The sequence below is a fragment of the Chiloscyllium punctatum genome, chromosome 1 (genome assembly GCF_047496795.1).
Source record: "Chiloscyllium punctatum isolate Juve2018m chromosome 1, sChiPun1.3, whole genome shotgun sequence".
NCBI lineage: Eukaryota > Metazoa > Chordata > Chondrichthyes > Orectolobiformes > Hemiscylliidae > Chiloscyllium > Chiloscyllium punctatum.
Window position 1 is genome coordinate 74327504 of NC_092739.1, and position 12858 is coordinate 74340361.

General features: G+C 39.4%; 1 protein-coding gene across 6 annotated transcripts in view; it reads right to left on the reverse strand.

Moving 5' to 3' along the window:
* Positions 1-12858, reverse strand: part of corin (corin, serine peptidase) — a 266366-nt gene that overhangs the window by 217331 nt on the left and 36177 nt on the right. For all 6 annotated transcript variants that reach the window (XM_072568771.1, XM_072568751.1, XM_072568761.1 and 3 more), the window contains one exon: positions 7810-8295. In XM_072568771.1, the coding sequence (XP_072424872.1) occupies positions 7810-8295 (486 nt within the window). The remainder of the gene's footprint in view (positions 1-7809; positions 8296-12858) is intronic.

Genomic DNA, 12858 nt, shown 5'->3' on the forward strand with positions numbered 1-12858 from the left:
GTTGATTCCTGTCAGGTTTGGGAACTAACACAATTGGTGAACTCCACTCACTCAGACCTGGTTTGATGATATCTTCACTGAGCATTGCATCTGTGTGGCTATGAAAGGATTAAGCCTGTAGGGGTGCTATTTTATCGGAACAGCATTCCCTACTGCTACCACATGCACAATAGCATTAGACCTCCCTATCCTATATCCTATTCCTATATAGGTCTTCATACTGCTGCAACAAACCTTTCAATTGGGTTCTTTGTTCCTGTGACAGTTCATTAACGTATCTCACTCCTCAAGGGCTTTCTCATTGTTTAATGCATTTTGAGACACGTAAAACTCCACAACATCTGGATTTGATTCCTCATTCTGCAGGGCAGTAACTAACACGTGTTTCTCCAGTTCCTTCTCTATTATAATAAGTTTTCAACATATTCATATGACATACCCAACAGTTCTTTTTCCTTTCTGGCATCTTTACCAGATAGTTTATCTGACTCAACCTTTTCTTCAATTTGACAGGGACCACTAAACCTGGCTTTTAACGGTTCTCCTACCACTCGTAACAAGACGAATACATCACCCTCACAGGAAAACCTTGGAATTTCAGAGCTTTTAATTGCCACCAGCTTCATTCTATGCTGTGTTCTCTTTAGGTGCTGTTTAGCTAACTCACCCGCTCAATGTAATCTCTCCCTCACCTCTGATACATAATCATAAGTGTGAGATCTCTGACTTTGGTCTTGTCAATTTTTCTTTAATTAGTTGCAAAGCCCCTCTTACTTCATATTCAAATATTAACTCGAAGGGAGTAACTGAGTAGATTCATTTAGGGCATCTCTAATAGCAAACAATATGAATGGGATACCTTTATCCTAATCATTTGGGTAATCCTGACGGTATGCTCTTAACATGGTCTTCAGGGTCTGATGCTACCTTTCCAAAGGTCCCTGAGATTCAGGTTGCTATGCACTTGATTTAAAGTGTTGTATGCCGAAGCTATCTATAGCCTCCTTAAACAGTATAGCAGTAAAATTGGACCCTTGGTCTGACTGAATCTCTCTGGGTAGCCCATACCATGTGAAGAAAGCTACTAACTCCTCTACCACTCTTTTTGCGTTATTATTCCATAATGGAATTGCATCCAGAAATCTGGTAGGCACATACATTATAGTTAGCAAATACTGGTTCCCACTTATAGTTTGAGGGAGTGGACCTATACAGTCAATCATAACCCACGTGAAAGGTTCTTCAAATGCAGGAATTGGCAATAAAGGTGCTGGTTTTATTACCACCTGTGGCTTACCTACCATTTGGCATGTATAACATGTATGGTAAAGGTTAACCACATCTTTGTGTATTCCAGGCCAACAGAAATGCTTTTGTACCTTAGCCTGAGTAGGAGATCACCTAGGTGTAAGGAAGGCTCAGGCTAAGGTACAAAAGCATTTCTATTGGCCTGGTATACACAAGGATGAGGTACTTGCTACCCGTAACACTTCCTGTCCGTATGCTGCCGACAACACAATCTGGTGCACTTTGGCCCATCTCCTCTGCACTAACCTGCCGTGGTTCCATGTTCGTCCTCGGATTCTATCTTTAACATCATAACCTTCAGGAATATTCCTGGACTCCTTTTCTGTGTATGCATCAACATATGCATTTTTTATCGTCTTGTCTTTCTGTTGTAAGTCAATTAGCCTTTCAGGACTAAACACCTCTGCCTAACCTACTGCCTGTTCAGGTTTTTCCTGCACCATTACATCAAACAGGGTGTCCGCTAACTGAAATTCAACTCCTTCATCTTTTTCTTCAGTTTTTGCCTTGTGCTGTGACTTATGATGGTGGGATTTTGATACTACACAATCTTGGAAAATACCAGAATATTTTTCTTTTAACTCCTCAGTTCCCTGGTCTTCTTTTCGCTTCTCCACAAGGAGGGGTGCCACTCCCACCATGGATCCTGTTAAATCGTTCCCAAGAACAAATTGCATTCTTGGAACTGACATTCTGCCAATCACTCCCACTGTTACGTCCCCAGTCTTGAGTTGGCATTTCAACCTGATCTTACATAGGTGCGCTAAATTTCTGTCCATCTATCTCACAAATTACCACTCTCTCGGCTAACAGGTCAGGAAGAGCACAAATATGTACATCTCTTGCTATTAGCAACTGATTAGATCCTGTATCTCTCAAAGTTATAGTTTCTTTTCCTTCTTCTCTTTTCTGTCTGAGTAAACTTTACCCATGGGGGTAAATTCTTTATAGAGATCAGGTACTAACTCCATACCGAATTCCTGCCTAGGCTGTGCATTCTCCTGCAGCTCTTCGGCTTTTCTTGGGGTTTCTTTTACTACTTTCACTAATGCCACTGGCTTAGTCTCTTTTATCACACCTTTCCCAGTGCCCTTCTGAAACCACTGGCACTGTAATTTTCTGTGCCCCACTCCATTACAGTGAAAACACCTGAGGCCTTTCACCTCCTTTTCACCCTCTTGGACTTCCTTGTGGTAAACTCTTACCAGTGTGCTCTACTCTTTGTTTTGTAGTGTAGGATCTCCCCTTCTCCCAATTTCTATCCCTCACATGATGAAATTCTTGCTGGAAGCTAATGTTTACCTTATGCACCCAGTGCGCATTCTTGTGCCGTCTCTGCTGCTCTTCTCACTTCCTGTTCATCCACATGAATTCTTATCATCTCTGGAAGTGAGTTTTTAAACTCCTCCAGCAGAATAATCTTTCTTACAGCCTCATTGGTCTTAACTACTTTTGAGACCCCCACCCATCTATCAAAATTACTATGTTTAATTCTTTCGAACTCAACTTAAGTCTGATTGGGTTCCTTCTTTATGTTTCTGAACTGCTGTCTATATACTTCTGGTACCAATTCATAAGCACTAAAAATTGCCTGTTTGACATCTTCATAATCTCTTGACCCCTCACCTGACAGTGCGGCAAATATCTCACTAGCTCTGCCTATTAGCTTAGTCTGAATTAATATTACCCACATGTTCTCTGGCCGCTCCATCTGCCCAGCCAATTTTACAAAAGAAATAAAGAAGGCTTCAACATCTTTCCCGTCAAAATGTGGCAATGTTTTAAAATATTTGTATATATATTACCTTCTCTTTTCATCTCCATCCTGTTAACTTGACTTTCTTGACTAAGTCTCAACTTCTGAAGTTTGAACTCTCTCTCTCCTTTTCTCTTTCTTTTCTCCCTCTCTTTCTTCTCTCTTTTTGCTCAGCTAAGAAACTTCTTTTCCTTTATCTTCTAACTCTATTTTCCTCAATTTTAATTTAAGCTTTTTCTAACTCTACTGCACTTGTCTGTTTCTCTGACACACCCAAGTGCTTAACTAACTTCTTTTTCAATTTCAGCTTTACTTTTATCCCTGGTTAGACCTAATTCTAACCTCTTTGCTAATTCTAAAAGTATGGCCTTTCTCTATCTTGCTAAACCTTCTTGGGAAATTTGAGAATCATCTTCAAACCCAAGAACCTCTTTAGCAATCTTAAGAGCCATTTCTCTCACTTCTAACTTAACCAACTACAAGTAACGGAAATTAAACAAATTGTCTCACTTATGTTTTATTTAAAGATCTAGGACACCAATAGGCAAGTGTTTAAATCTGCTGGGATCTTTTGAACCCCAAATCTATTCAAATCTGTCCAAATCTTGGCCCCAAGCCCCCAAACTATTACGACGCAGCGGTAAATCCTTCTATTAATTAAACAAAACATCCAGAAAAGCTCACCTTGCCTCATAATCTGTTCAAGTATGAGCAGAGAATTCACAAATTCCATTATTTAAAGAAAGAAAATCAATTTATTCTTTAACTCTAAAAGTGAACATTAAACAACAACTGTTCACAACTCTAAGCCTCTTTTCTCTTAAATACCTGTTATCTGCCTCCAACAATATACGGTTCCAATTAAAAAAAACAATTAAAATTACATCAACTCAATTTCAAAACCACATAGCAGCTGTCATTGTCAGCATCTGTCTTCCTCTGGTTGGAGATCCCCCTGGGTGATCTTTGGTCTTTTGCTGCAAAGATGTTTCATATGAAAAAGGTGCCTTTGATGGAGAGGGTGTTGCTGGCAGTTACTCTGGCAATGGTAGCTGGTTTCACTCTGTCTAGCTGTCAAAACATCTGTTACTTTATACCCCCAACAATGGATTGTCTCATTGGTTCGATGTTGGCAAAACAATAAATTCAAAATTGATTGGTGTTTAGTATTCTGGGGTATAATTTAAACTGAATGGTTCAATTCAAATTGTTGTAAAAACAGCAACCAAAACTCAGGTATTTGTTTCACAGCCAAATGTTACATATTTCAATTTTCCAGTACACTCTGAGACTGTTAGTCAGTCACATGATAGCTGCCTGCAAGCTCTCAGTGCAAACTTTCATTCTCTCTTAAAAGTAAAGTACACACCTTCACCTTCATAACATGAGTCACTCCATTTCCGATCTAACTTTTGACATTGATCAGCACCTTCTGCCTTCAATCCAGTTAGCTAATCTGTAACTCATTGCATAAGTCTTCCAGTTTTCAAATTGTTAAATGGTCAAGTAATGCATCAGCGACTAAGACATAAGCTTTTCATTGGCAACAACTTTCTTCTCTTGAATGCAGTCTTACAGATCTACAGCCCAGTGCTCGAGCTGTCCCTTTTCAAGCTAATTGATCAATTAAAACTAACCACCTTTTTACCCTTCCATTTCACTATATCATGACAATAACGTATATGCTCCCAAAAACAAAACTGATATTTTGTTAAATACTTTTTGAAAACTAAACTCAAGTATATCCATTGGCGTTAGTGAATTTAATTACTTCCTCAAATAGGTATTGAGGAATTGTAATAACCCCTGCAAAGCTGATCATGAATTATTAATTAATCTCCCTGTGAAGCTCATTGAGTATGAGCTCCCTTGGTGACAAGCAACGGCCAGCCTAGCTGGAGCTCACTACCTGAGCCTTAAAGCAGACCCAACAATGCAGGGGTACTTTCTCTCTCTCTCCAACTCCATTTTGACTCAGCCCTGTCCCACTCTCCCTATCTCTCCCTCACCTTTGATGGCTTGTATTGCCCGTAATGGGTTTTACCTGTAATATCAAATTGACTACCCTGGTGATTTACCTGTGGTTGGTCACAGTTAAAAATAAAATCAAAAATGTCACGATGATTTTGTGATAGGGAAAAGGTTCAGTTGGGAGTAAGAGTACTTTTGATATAAAAAATATAAGGCAGACCCAGGGGCTGTTGCGGTGCAGTGATAGTGTCCCTACCATCAAACCAGGATATCCACGTTTAAGTCCAATCAGCTCCAGAAGTGTGTTTAACAATTCTGAACACGTTGATTATAAAAGAATACAGCAGACCCAGGTCAGGCCTTTTATGAAGCATTGGTAGTGTCCCAACCTCTGAGAACTGGGTTCATGCCCCTCTTGCTCCAGTGATATATTGTAATATTTCTGAACAGGTTGATAAAAATTATAAAGCAGACCCAGAATATCATGATAATTGGATGATGGAGAAAAAAATGTTCAAGTGGGTGTAAGAGATAAAATGTGGACTAGGATGGGAAGACAGAGAGACAGAGAGACAGAGAGAGAGAGAGAGAGAGAGAGAGAGAGAATGGGGGCCTAGAGGTAATGTCACTGGACTAATAATCCAGAGGCCCAGACTAATTCTGTCGGGAATGCAGGTGATACTTTTGGGATAGGCCAGGCTACAGAAACTCCACCTGATAGGCAACTGATCTTTAAAATGGGTACTAGTGATCTATATGAAGTCATTGGGAAGTATCCCAAAATTTTCCAAAAAGGTATCGAGAAGATAAAAGGCACCAGGGTCAATATTTACTTGGACCCAGAGGCCTGTCCTAAACACTTCAAGGCATGGCCGGTCCCCACACCCTATGTGCCAAAGTAGAGTCTGAATTGGAACACTGGTGTCATATGCCCAGTACAATTTGGCGAATGGCCACACACAGTAGTAAAACCTAACAATTCTGTCCATCCCTGGGGGAAATATGAGTTGATAGCCAGCAGAGTTTCCTATTTAGACAGATAACCTACCCACACATGGAAAACTGATACAAAAAGCTGGTTGAGGGTCACATATTTTCTAAATTCCTTGAGTCACACCTACCTCCAACTGAAGTTGAGAGGTCATCCAAGAAGTATATTACTATCTATACTGACAAATGACTGTATGAGTTCACACTCTTGAACTCTGAAAAGTGGCACAGGCTGAAGGTTGCCCCAAAGGATAATGGAGAACATCCTCCAAGTGGTACCCATAGTGGCAGTCTGTCTGGATGATGTTAATCTCAGGATCTATCTTAAGGCATTTGTCTGAGGCCGACATCCAGCTAAAGAGGGAGATGTTTGTATTCCGTGTAAACAAGCTAATGTACCACAGCAAGGACAGATTATACACCATTGAAGAGAAGACGAAAGCCATAAAAAAGGGGCTCTGTCTCTATGGAGCACAACAGAGCTGACATTTTTCCTAGGTCTGAAAAGTTACTCAGGGAAGATACAGTCCATGTAAGGAATTTTGATGATGGCTCTCTGGGGAGTCCAAGAGTTATTCTTAACAAGGAAACAGGAATGGTATTGTATGTGGTCAAAACTTGGGAATATCACTTCGACCAGTTCTGGCATGAATCCTCCACAGAGGCGATTGTTGCAATCAAAAAAAAGAAGAAAAAAAGAAAAAAAGTGTCAGGGGTTCTGCTCACTCTAGGAGTCAAATCTGTGCTAGCTGGGTCAGTATCATGTATTGTGCATAAGTAATATAAACGATGACTTGGTGATGGGATACAGGCCTTCATGGAGTTACTTCAACCTTATTCTTCTTACAAGTTAAGAGTTCACATAATATTAACGTTAGAATCCATGTGAGAAAATGTAATATCTGGTTTGGGGATAAGATGAATAACACTACATATAATGCATGCATTTAAAATGTCGAGATATGCATTGTGGATGTGAACTGATTAACTTGGAATTACTAGAGTAAGTGATGCAAATAGAATTAATATAATACCAGGGTATCTAAAAATCAGAAAGCATGCTCTTTTTATAAATGTGGGCATGCAAAAATGATTCACAGCAAAAACAGTCTTGTCTCACCTGCCAGCACCCAGCCCATATCCCTCCAAACGCTTCCTTTTCATATACGCATCTAGATGCCTTTTTAATGTTGCAATTGTACTTGCCTCCACCACTTCCTCTAGCAGCCCATTTCACATGTGCACCACCCTTTGCATGAAAAAATTGCACCTTAGGTCTCTTTTATATCTTTCTCCCTCTCACCCTAAACCTACGCCCTCTAGTTCTGGACTCCTCCACCCCAGAGAAAAGACTTTGTCTATTAACTCTATCCATGCCCCTCATGATTTTATAAACCTCTATAAGGTCACCACCTAGCCTCTGACGCTCCAGGGAAAACAGCCTGGTGTCTAATTCCATTGAGTGAAATGAAAAGGAATATCAGGAACAATGTAAAACAGGTGCCTAGGAGTTTGCACTGGGCTGTCATTGGGATTAACTTGGGGCTCTTTACATCTTGCTGAGGATTCTTCAACCTGATGAGCATCTCCTTAACCTATTTGCCCTGGTCACATAGTGCCCAGTAGAGATGCCTTTGCAGTTTTGGATTTCTATTTACCACAACTTTGAGTGCAAAATCCCATTGAAATTTGGAAGAGAATATAATCATAATGAATTGCTGGTCTTATTCATCGATCACTGAGCAAAATCTAGGCAATTGACTACAAGCAAAATGAATTCTTACCAACACTGGTGTCAAAATATGCAGCTTCATGTGTTGTGCCATTATTTGTTGCAATACTCGTGGAGCTGAGGCTTGGGAAAGAAGTCTTGAATGGTGAGACATTTGTAGGTGCTTCATTAGAATAAAATATTCCATCTGTCCTCTGAGTGACTGAGCTTGTATCTTCCACACGCAAGAATGATCCTGCACTGATGTCATCCAAATTGGGGGATATGCTCTGTGTTGACTGCAAACTGTCCTCCTGCATCACTGTGGTATTCAACTGTTCCTTATTCAAATCAGTCAACTTGTCTTCATTATTCAGGCCATCAGTAGTTGAAACATTTGATACTGCAAAAGGAGATGGCGTCCCCAAATCTATTTGTTTTGGCATTCCTGAACTGTTTCCAATGATGTCTGTATAAGTATTATCAGATACTTGTACGGTTCCACTGGTGGCAAGTACATGATTCCTCCTTTGATCAAAAAGACCATCACCTATAACACCTGTTGAAAAATATTGAAAAAGATGAATATATTGTTATAAGCAAATTCATAATTTAAAAACACTGTGCCTTTCCCTCAGTCAATAACTAAAGGGTATAGGCTTAGTCAGCAAAGGGGGAAATTGAAGAGAAAATGTTTTACCAAGTGTATGATGGGAGTCTTAAGCTTATTGCCGGAAAGTCTGGTAGAGGTAGAAATCCTCATCACATTGAATTACACTTGCTGTAGTTCTTTTCAGTTGGCACAGACACAGGAGGTTGAATGTCCTTATACTATGTCACAAATCTAAATGTTTCTGATATAATTGAAAACCATTTAGTTTTAATAAGATCAAACTCTCCATTCAAAATAATTTAATGGGTATTTCTGTGTTTCCTCTAATTATTAGCAGAGGCATTAAACTGTTCTTGGGTTAACTTCAGGAGCTTATGAATATTATCTGAGCTGGGAAATACAAAGTCAATTAATTAAGATGCAAGTCAATTTAACAGATGGCTTAAGTTTCTTTGTGACATTTTGTGATTTGTTAAACACAAAACACCAGATTGCTCAGACAAATAAAATGGACAGTTCTTCCTCTGTTCCAATCTCTTTTCTTAAGTATGATAATTATTGGCTTGTTTTTGTTATTCTTCTACTTCAATTTCTCTCTTTGAATGTTACCATTCCTGTACTTTCTCTTGTTATTCATAATTGTTATCTCTTTTTCTTGTATTTTCTGTTTGATTCTTCTTGATTTCTACTTCTAATATTCTCCAACAATGCTACCACATCCTCCTCACTTTTTTATCAATGTTATTAACATGTCAATATTCCCTCCCAGATGTGGATTGGATGTGATCAATTTCACTTGCATTTTGCCTCAATTTTCAACGACAATTATTTAAGAACAGCAGCTAAGGGAAGCTTTAATTAGTTTCAGCAGACAGTCAGCTGCAAAATGTTTAAGCAAGATTTTGCACTTTAAGGTCTTCACAAATCTATGGAAAATAATTGCAAATTAACTCAGCATGTACCTGTGAATTTAAAAAAAAGGACTTCTTTATAATCTTCACTCCAGTCCCCAGTGATATAACAGCAATCCCACTTTACAACACAACACTCCATTTGACTTACCATTAGATTACTTACAGTGTGGAAACAGGCCCTTCAGCCCAACATGTCCACACCGATCCACCGAAGCACAACCCACCCAGACCCATTCCCCTACATTTACCCCTTCACCTAACACTACGGGCAATGTAGCATGACCAATTCACGTAACCTGCACATTTTTGGACTGTGGGAGGAAACGCACGCAGACACGGGGAGAATGTGCAAACTCCACACAGACAGTCGCCTGAGGTGGGGATTGAACCCGGGTCTCTGGCTCTGTGAGGCAGCAGTGCTAACCACTGTGCCACCCAAGGTAAAGGTTTCATTTTCACATTCCCTCTAAGCACAGTAGGGACTGTTAACTCACACTGAAACCAGTTGGTGAAGTAAAAAACTGGACAGAGGGAAAAATTGGGAAAGCAGTCAGTGGTTCTTGTTCACAAGGGTTGCTGAGACGATTTGTATGAGTTTTGTGCTGTTCTGGATACTTGCATTTTTATCAAGAGGCACAGGGTGCTGGTTCACTTATAAAAGTTATCTAGTTTATTAGTAAAAGTCCCTACTTTCAGCAATTGTTGAAGGAAAAATAAACCGCTTTTTTTCAGGTTTAAAGTGACCTTTACTGCATGGAACAGAGAGAGAGAACTCCTAAACTGATGAAGGTCTTTAGGCTTCTCTGGTTCAGCTAACTGAGGGCCAATCATCGTCGTTGGCACGAAAGAGAACTTCGTCATTGGTAACTGATCTCTAATCCACAAATCAATCTACCATTTTTTGCCAACCAAAGCTTTATTTGTACACAACCCTTTGGCTCAATCCCATTTGCAATTACAGCTATATAAACAATCTTCACAATGAATATTAAGTTACTTGTTTTCAAACCATTCAGCAATCCTTGTAAATCCAATAGTTTTAACATAGTTCTTTTCTAATTTTAATCCACAATTTATAGAACAGTAAAATGAAAAGACATAGCCTTTGGGAGATCTGTTTTTATATTTCTAGCTAGCTTTCTGTTATACTCTAATTTCTCTCTTCTTTTAATCATACTTTGCTGGTTTTTCAATCCTGTCCATTATTCTGACCTTATCAGCAATCCCCACAGAATTGCACACTTTTTCTTTCAATGTAATACTGCCTGTAATTACCTCAGTTAGCCACTTGTGTTGCATTTTATTTCTCGAGTTTTTCTTCTTGCTAGAATGTATCTTTGTTGTGTGGTACATAACATCTGCCTCTCTATCGAAATGGACCTACCCCTTTGCCCAGTTCATTTTGGCCAACTCAATCTTCATATTCCTCCAATGGCATGTATTTAATTTTAAAATGTTAGTCTTAGACCCATGCTTCTCTTTCTTAAACTGCATATGAAATTCAATCATATTATGAATGCTGCTATCTAGAGGCTCCTTTACTAAGAGGTCATTAATTCATCCTCTCTCATTGCCTGATCTCCAACTAGCTCTGAAGTACATGCAGTAAGAAATTATCCTGAAAACTCTCTATTAACTTATCTTCCAATATACCAATCTTACTTGTCCAAAGTAAACGTGCATTTAAATCACCCATAAATATTGCCATATCTTCTATGCAAGATCCAATTATTTATTGTATTTTTTGTCTTATAATGCGATTGTTGTTAGGGGAGCTGAGAATCAGTGACTTCTTACCTCTGCTATTTTTTAATCTCTGCCCAACCTGACTCCACATTTTGGTCTTTAGAATGAAGGTCACCTCTTACTAAGACCCCTTGAGCCTGCTCCACCATTTCAATATGATCAAGCCAGATCATAGACCCTCCCCCATATCTCTTGATTCTATTAGCTACAAAAGCTGGACCTACTCCAAGTCCTGAAGAAGGGTCACTGGACTCGAAACATTAACTCTGCTTCCTATCCACAAATGCTGCCAGATCTTCTGGGTTTCTCCAGCAATTTCTGTTTTTGTTTCAGATTTCCAGCATTCAAAGTTTTTTTGTTTTATAATAGCTCTATCATTTTCTTTTTGAAAACACAATGTTTTGCCTCACCCTCTTTCTGTGGTTTTGAATTCCATGGGCTCACCTCTCATTGGATGAAGACATTTCTCCTCATCTTAGGCCTAAAAGGTTTACCCCTTATCCTAATCCTGGTCCTGAACTCCACAAAGGTTAGATAAATGGACCAAAATTTAACAAGGTTTAATATGGAAAAATGATTGGTTATCTGTTTTTGCCAGCAGACTAGAAAGGCAACTCATTATCTAAATGGAGAGAAACTTCAAAATGCTTCAATTCAGATGGATCTGGCTACCCTTGTGCATAGATTGTAGAATACTAGCAAGCAGGTACAGCAAGTAATAAAGAAGGGAAGTGAAATTTTGGCAATTATTGCTACAGCATTGTAATATAAAAGTAAGAAAGTGTTGTTGCAACCATACAAGGCATTGGTGACACCTTATCTAAAGTATAGCTTTAGTTCCCTCACTTGAGTTAAGGTGTAATTGCATTAGAGGCAATTCAGAGAAGATTAATTCCAGAAATGAAAGGCTTGTCTTATGAGACGAGATTGAGCAGGTTAGGCTAAACCCACTAGAGTTTAGGAGAATGACAGGAAACCTAATTGAGGAATATAAGCTGCTAAAGGGGATTGACAAAGTAGACGTACAGATGATGTTTACCCCTGCGGGGAATCTAGAACAGAGGTCACAGTTTTAGGTTAAGCAGTAGCAGACTTAAAGCAAAGGTTAGGAGGAATTACTTCTTTCAAAGGGTTGTGAATCTGTGGAAGTCACAATCCCAGAGAGTGGTTACTGTGACAATGGATACATTTAAGGAGGAGATAGACAGATTTTTCATTAGCAATGGCTTAAAAGGTTATGGGACTGGGCAGGAAAGCGGAGTTGAGGCCAACTTGAGATCAGCTTCGTGTATATTAAATGGCAGAGCAGGCTCAAGGGACTGCATTACCTAGTACTGATCAATGTTCTTTTATTCTTATCACAATTTCAATGGTATATCATGTTATACGTGACCAGAATATTGGCTCAGCCTAATCCCAGAGGACCTAAACAATGTAACTGCATCATTCAATCAATGTAATTGGCATGAGGCCAGTTACTTTGAGAGTCAAACCTCATTGACATTAGAGCAGTGAGCAGTGCTATAAGGATCACAGATAGCAACCCAGTTGAGGGGGTGGGAATTCTGGCAGCTCTGACAGTGGAGACCAGCCAGAAATATAATGCTGGAGCAGACATTACACATGCTCAGATGTGCAGATGGGGCCAGCAGTGTGGACTAGAAGATTCTGTGGGGCCAAGAGGAATACATTTTCAACATGAAAGAAAAAGCGAAGAAAACTAACTTCTGCAGTAGTTCCTTTAACTAGGGTTTCTTAACCCTTAGCATAACATTCTCAAGTTTGTATTTTAATCCTAAAATACCATAGGATCTTAATGCGAACACTGGAACGAGGCTCCCAGTTGAAA